We start from the raw sequence: 7,011 nt of genomic DNA, 5'->3' as shown, positions 1-7,011 counted from the left end.
TGAGCTTGCGATGGGAGTGGGCAGGCTGTGTCCCTGCCCATAACCGGCCCACTCTCCCATCACAGGCTCAGATCTGCGATGGGAGAGTGGGCAGGCTTATGCCATCACATTCAGGGGCATCATGATGACATAACCCCACCCACTCTACCATCCACCTGGCCCCTCTGGCAATTTTTTTTCCAGATTGTGGTCCCCGACTAAAGAAGTTTGCCCACCTGTTCTAAGCCGACAGGAGTAGAATTCTGTGTGGTCACTTGCTGCTGTAGACCATTGGTTTCAAGCTTAGACATTTTTTTTTTTATGTTCAATGATGCTCTTCTGAATATCGTTTATAACCAGTGGTTAGTGTTGCCTTTCTGACAGCTCCAACAAGTCTGGATACCTTTGACACCAACAAAGCATTTTGACCCAGACACCTGCCACTCCCTGGATATTTCCTCTTCTGATCAAGCTTTGTAAATGCTCAAGATGAATATTCATGAAAATACCAGCTTTTTATCAGTTTCTGAAAATGTAAGTTTTATTTTTCCTACACAAAAATTCCTTTTGTCAAGTACCCAAACTACATTCCTTCAGTGATTCTACTTCAGTGTTCAGAAATTAAATACTTGTTTATGAAACAATGAGCACAAGAGTGCATGTAAGATTTAATCAACTAAAGCTGATGAACTATTGTATTTAAAATTCAAATGAACTCTGCTTTAATCTGCTAAATAAATTTATTTCCCCTGCCTGTAGTAGGACCCTTGCTTACTGTGAGTAAGCAGAGATCTCTTGCACAGTACCAACACAGTCCTTGCTAAGTGAGCCAGGAAGCCTGAGTGTTGTCAACTGCAAAGAAAGTAGAATGTCTGCCCTCTACATATGCAACTGGCCCCCAGAGGAAAGTCACATTCTGAGGCATGCTTTACAAAATAGGCTGATTAGAAAAAAACATGACCCCCTCCAAAAATACACTTACCTTCAAACCCGCAGGGCAGGGGTTCTTCTATTGGGTCTTGTGTCTTCAGGCCGGCACACTAGGCACCACCATCCTCTCTGTTCTTCCTATGCAGGCACATGTTCGGGTGACATAGAACGGGAAGAAAACTTGACAATCTCATTGCACATGCTTGAGATTGGCAATTTCTTTCCCTTTTGGTGGAAGGAACCGCCAAGAGCCTCCGGGGATGCGTGCCGTAGGGATCCTAGGAGGCTCTGCACTCCCATTCATTCTCGATCACCTAGGTGATCAAAAACAAAGAGGAAGTTGTTTTTTTATTTTTTACCTGACATGAAAGTGTTTGTCTACCCTTTTATGTAAAGTGAAAATTTGGAGATTAGTTACGCTTTAAGTTCTGGGTCTTTATTGGTCTGGGACATGGCTTTGCAGTATAAACGATCCAGATACAGATCACACCAATTATTTTATTCATAGTGTTGACTGACAGGCAAAAATCTGACAATGCAAATTAACAGACTAGGAATCAGATGTACCTACACATCTTTGCCAAGCAGATTACAAAAATGACCATAAAACCTCCATACTGTTGGGTTACTAACTGTATAGGAAGTCACAGACCTATGTGCCTTTGGCTTGGTGGATTTGTTTGAAATTTACTACCAAATGCCCTGTATCAAAAACATTAAATATCAGCCCGAGAAAATAAAAACTGAGTGTGGGAAAAACAGGCAGGGAAGAATGCAGTGAAAACCAGTAGTCCCTTTGTGTACACATTTAGTTTTATTGTAACAAAGCAACTTGTACACATTAACGTTAAAACTGAGCATTATTTCCTTTCCAAAAAAAAATTTTTTTTTTTGACAATGTTCATTTCTGTGTAAGGGCTGAGAGCCATCAAGGAGTTTTAGCCTTTACTATTTAAAAGTGTCTTAAACTGCATGGATGTCTTGAAAAACATCACAAACATGCCAGAGAAAAGCCATTTTTCCAAAATGCCCACCTAGCCCTCCCACCCTCCCTGCTGTCTCTGAAAACCCTCCCCAACAATATTTTTTATTCTTTTTCATGATTTTTTTAAACAAGAAAAAAAAAAATAGACTGATACATGTTGGTAACTGCCATCTGTCCATATTCACATGGAATCAGTAACCTCTGAATCCAATTTACACAGGAGAGAAAAAATAATAATAATAATTAGAAAGGCTAGACTGCTATGCACTATTACACATGGTCTAATAGCCCTCAGGGTCCACCCAAAGGCAGCTGCTGAAGGACACAAGACTCCATACATACACCTTATGATGGTTGTAGTTTGATGTCAGGAAAATGGGTTCGGAACAAACAAAATAAAAAGCTAGGTTAGAGATTTCCACTCAGTTTTTACCTCTCCCCCCAAAAAAATAAAAAATAAAGTGATGAACCATGATAAAGGAGGAAGAGGGAAGGAAATAAGAACAAGGCGACGATCACACACACAAAAGAAAAAAAGAACAAAAAAAAAAAAAAAAAACACACAACAGCATCTTGCTCCCAGGGACTGGATAAAAAAAAAGGAAAGGGTGGAATCCAAACAATGCAATCACTTAATCATCTTCACCTTCATCTTCCTGTAGATGGGAAAAAGAAAATGTTTAAGTGCAGTGAAGAGAAAAAAAATACAGTAATTGAACAACAGTTTTAGGCAATTCAGGTAAATCTTATTGCAATCCGCTCAACATCTGCAAAACTACAGGGGTAAAGATTTTCCTGAGGCAATTATACTAAATACATTTTTTTTCACTCTAGTTAATGCAAAGAACTGTTAGCTTCCAAACTGCTCTGCATGCATGATCAAAGTGGTAAGGTTTACGTACATACCTCTGCCTCTTCTCCTTCCTCATCTTCATCATCATCTTCTTCTCCTTCAACCTCATCTTCATCACCTTCCTCATCAATATCTTCAAGTCCTTCCTCCTCTTCATCATCATCGTCTTCTTCCTCTCCCTCGTTTTCCTCGTCCTCCATATCTGGAACCTAACAAACATAAAAGTGTTAAATATCACTGGTTAAAAGAGAAGATTTAGAGACCACCAATGTCAAAGCAGATTTTACTTACAAGGTAGTACTGTAATGGATTTGGCCATATGTCATCCTTTATAACCTCTCCTAGCTCATCTGCTCCGGCATCAGAATGATCTGTAAACCAAGTGAAAAAGCTTTCTGGTTCTTCATGTTGCCTCTTTCGGCTGGCTTTATTCTGTGTTTGACTTGAGCGCTTTGTCAAATCCTAAAATAGAAAAAAAAAAAAAAGTTAATTCCTAATTTTGCCAAACTTACATACTTTTAATTAAAAAAAAAAACGGATAAGAAAAAGGTAGCCACTAGCATATTTTCTGCATATGACTGAAGCAATTGAAATTGCCTGTGACATGTTTTTCACATTAATTTTCCTTACATTGTAAGCCTACAAATCTTTGCAACATTTACTGCAAATCTAAGTATCAAGTTACACATTTACCACCTATAATAACCACAAATGCTGTAGGGTGTACAGCCAGGTATCAAACTATATACATACTTCAAAAGCCCTATAGTAAAAGAGGGCATTCCATAACAGATCAATGTTGCACCAGCAGACAAAAGATTTCAGATACATAGTATATACAAAAAAACATTTCATACCTTTCCAGCTTTCCATTTTATCTCTGTTGATTTTGAGGAAGGGTCTCCACTCTCATTTAAGTGAAATTCTTTGGAGAGTACTTTGTTTTCGAAGTAGGGATTTTCATCAAAATTCTGCAATAAAAAAGAAAAAACTCAGGCACCAAGTTCCATAATAAAGACTGGTAGAGATAGAGGTCGTACCTCATGGTACATACAAAATCTATTCTGTATCCAGATTTTATGTCTTCAAACTCTGTCACTTCCACCCGGGTAAGATAATGAAGTGCTTCTTCATCCTCTTCACCCAACAATGCAGAGACTGCAAAATAAATAAATATAGTTAAGTATAAACTATCAGACTGGTATGCTTCACCCCAATACCATGTGCAAACAACTACTACTAGAAAATCTGGCTTCTGATATCAAATTGGGCTCATTATATGGACTGCACATATATTACACAGGTTTACACACAAATGCAGCTGTTTATCACAGCAGCCTCATATTAGATACATTTAAAAAGCATAACTTCTCACAGGAGTTTTGTGCATAGCAGAGGTAAAGACAGTGGCCATTGCACACAGAAACCACTATACCGTCTATTTTCTTTTTGGTCCATGTGGGGACCCGCATGAGCTTGATATGTTAAACATCTTAAAAAAACACACACACAAACACACTTCAAATTCTAACAGGTGTTTGGAATAAAATTCTAGCAGATAAAAACTGCACCTTTAGAACTGTACAATAATCATAATCAAAAAACTGGAATTACAAAAGCCTTACCCTGTGGGTGATTGACAAATGTTGTGACCCAAAAATTTGGGATTTTGGCAATCAATTCTGACCTCTTCTGAAAAAATGGCTGACGAAGTTTGTTGTATTTCTGTTCTACTTTTAATATCTCTTCACTGGCTTGTTCGTTCAGTCTACAGAGAAGAAAATGTTTGCAATTAAAATCAAAATACAATTTAAAGTATTCAAACTTTGAAGACCTTTTTGTTTCATTTAAACTCGAACGGAAAACAACGTTCAAATGGTTTACTGCACCCTGTATCATGAACAGCAACAGCACACACTGGCAGTTGAAGCGTTTTGGAAACACTTGCCATGAGTACTGGGTAACTTTCGCATTACGTAGTCTGCGATCAATAAATGAAATTGATGAAACCAGACAATCTGTGCAATTCTTTAGGGATTTGCATGCACAACAGAACAGACAACCGGTTCACAATTCATTATGAACAAAATACAAAAACTTTAAAAAGACGTATCACAGAAAAGGACAAAAAAGTTTTAATTTTGTCACAAGTACAAAACAGGAGATCTTCCAAAGGCAGTCCCATGCTTGACCAACTCGTAATGAAGTGAGTAGATGCATTAGGTTACAAGCACTGTCATGTTTTGATTCCTGAAACAGCATTCCCCAAATTTCGGGGTGAAGAGTTACACTGGGCAACTGTAGTAGAAGCAAACACTTCCTTTTTGCCTTAACAGGTCAGGAAAGAGAATCCCCCCCCCCCCCCAACAACAATCTCACACTCAACCCCCACGAAGTTCTGGCTTTAGTCTCACTTTAAACCCTGAAGTACTACAAAAATGACCCAACATCCACACACCGTGTGACTATTCAAATGCTTTAGGAATTAATTAGATGCACCGATATATTTACCTGTCAATTTCATTTTGTACTTCGTCAATATGTTCAATTGCTTCCTGTTGCTCTTTTTCTAAGACAGAACATAATTGAAATTAATAACTTCATCGTACACTACGGGGCAGAGCAAACCATGGGAAATAGGCAATCAATACCACGTTGTAATAGCGCTGGGGGCGGATGGGGGAATAGGGCCCACCCCGGGGGTATTAAAGCGGGCAGCACCGGGGACACAAGTAAACATTGGCCGCATACAAATGGGATGCTCAGCTATAGCGCCTGCAGCATTCGGGGCCGCACAGGAAGTCCAGCGCGTAGGCCTGCTGCGGAGTACAGCGGGAAGGACAAAACCTGAAGGCCCCGGGGACCCACGTGGAGGCGGCGCGCCTACTCCGCGCATACCGGGATTCAAAGCCGAGCCTGCTGTCGTTCTTCAAAGACAAGATTACCCCATAGGTGACTCGGTAGCCCTCTTTGCCTCGCCCGGCCTGCGCCATGCGGATTAAGACGGAAACATGGCGGAGTACAATGAGCCCGAGGCCTTCTGCGCCACCTGGGCTAAGATAGGCTGGCTGAGCTACTCTCTACTAGCAAGGCGCCGCTCCGAGTATCCTTCAGCCGGGCTCCCCTCGTGTGGCCAGCTCGCCTTTTCCTCGGGGCCTTTCCAGTCAACGCGCCTTGTGGAAAATGGCTGCCCTCCCCCCTCCCCGAGCCTGCGTACCCCTCCTACCTGAGGTCTCGTCTGCTCCGTCGTGGTTGGAGTTCACCTCCTTTTTACTTAGTTTCGCCACCGGCGCCGACATGTTTGTTAGAGGGTAAGATAGTGGCGAGGAGAGCAGAGGAGAATTGCAGGCTCTGGCCTGGCTGCTGAGGAAGTAGTAGAGAGGAAGCTCCTCGGTGAGGCGGTGCAGGGACCGCTCCTGGGAAGGGGGGGGGGACGGAACACCTCAGCAGTAATCCCCTCCTTCCAGCGCTGCCCAAGAGCGGAGACGGCGGCCCGGAGCAGAACAGGGAAAGAAGTGCGATTGCTGCCGCTTGCTGTGTGTGAGGTAAATCTTGCTCACTGTGGCTGAGAGAAAAGAAGAGGAGGGACGCACTGCGCTCGGCCCAAACACGCGCTCCCGCTCTTGGGATCGAGGCAGCACCACCTCTTAGCGAAGGGTAGGGGTTTGCTAACAGGTGGGCAGGACGCTAAATCTTTAGTCGGCTCAGGGCTCCTCCTACTCCATCCTGTAAAGTGAAGCGAGCTGAGGAGGTGGGCTGGGATCTTGAGTTTTTTTTTACGTCGTCACGAGCGATGCCGCCTAGCTGTTGGGTCAAGCGGGGCGGGAGTTGAAAGATCATGCCGTCCAACACGTTAAAAGCCCGCCCTCCCACTTAGCACACTTGTGTTCTGTAACCCTCTCAGTGCCGCCTTCCTGTGCCTGGGATGAGGTTTTATTATACAGAGCTGGCAGAGTTGCTTGTTAACCTTTCTATATACTTACGACCTATTTAAATGTTTTTAAATGAATATAAGTACTACATAAATTTTATTGCATCAAAGTTTTTTTTTTTTTTTTTTACTTTGTCAGGATCTTCAGAGGTCAGGTTTGTCAGGGGTCCGCAAACTTTTTCGACCACTAGGCCATTTATAGGGTGGGCAGGAGCACACTAGGCCGGATTCCCTGAGTCCCGCCCCCCCACTGGAAACACCCCCTGTGGGAAAATCCCTCTCCTCCATATGCATGGCAGAGGAGATAGATTTGGCTGGCCGCGGTAAATAGTG

General features: G+C 42.4%; 1 protein-coding gene across 2 annotated transcripts; it reads right to left on the bottom strand.

Annotated features, from left to right (window-relative positions):
* Nucleotides 1-1,704: 1,704 nt before the first annotated feature.
* Nucleotides 1,705-6,414, bottom strand: SET (SET nuclear proto-oncogene). Of its 2 annotated transcripts, none has more exons than XM_072429661.1 (8): nt 5,974-6,414; nt 5,259-5,316; nt 4,373-4,515; nt 3,802-3,905; nt 3,605-3,718; nt 3,039-3,209; nt 2,797-2,956; nt 1,705-2,550 (listed from the first exon to the last, which is right to left on the bottom strand). In XM_072429661.1, coding segments are annotated over exons 1-8 (825 nt in total). In that variant the 5' UTR covers nt 6,047-6,414; the 3' UTR covers nt 1,705-2,548. The 2 variants fall into 2 exon arrangements, with proteins under 2 accessions (XP_072285762.1, XP_072285761.1); XM_072429660.1 differs by having other exon boundaries at nt 2,801-2,956; nt 5,974-6,412.
* Nucleotides 6,415-7,011: the final 597 nt, after the last annotated feature.

This window comes from Pyxicephalus adspersus, chromosome Z (genome assembly GCF_032062135.1).
Source record: "Pyxicephalus adspersus chromosome Z, UCB_Pads_2.0, whole genome shotgun sequence".
NCBI lineage: Eukaryota > Metazoa > Chordata > Amphibia > Anura > Pyxicephalidae > Pyxicephalus > Pyxicephalus adspersus.
Note: the sequence above shows the minus strand (reverse complement) of the source record. Positions and strands in the feature narration are given on the sequence as shown.

Excerpts from the sequence above, each read along its gene's own strand:
- SET (XM_072429660.1), bottom strand. The coding sequence starts at position 6,046 with ATGTCGGCGCCGGTGGCGAAACTAAGTAAAAAGGAGGTGAACTCCAAC. Across the intron at positions 3,719-3,801 it reads CTGGATACAGAATAGATTTT|AATTTTGATGAAAATCCCTA; the intron begins GTATGTACCATG and ends TTTTTATTGCAG. Across the intron at positions 3,210-3,604 it reads TAAAATGGAAAGCTGGAAAG|GATTTGACAAAGCGCTCAAG; the intron begins GTATGAAATGTT and ends TTTCTATTTTAG.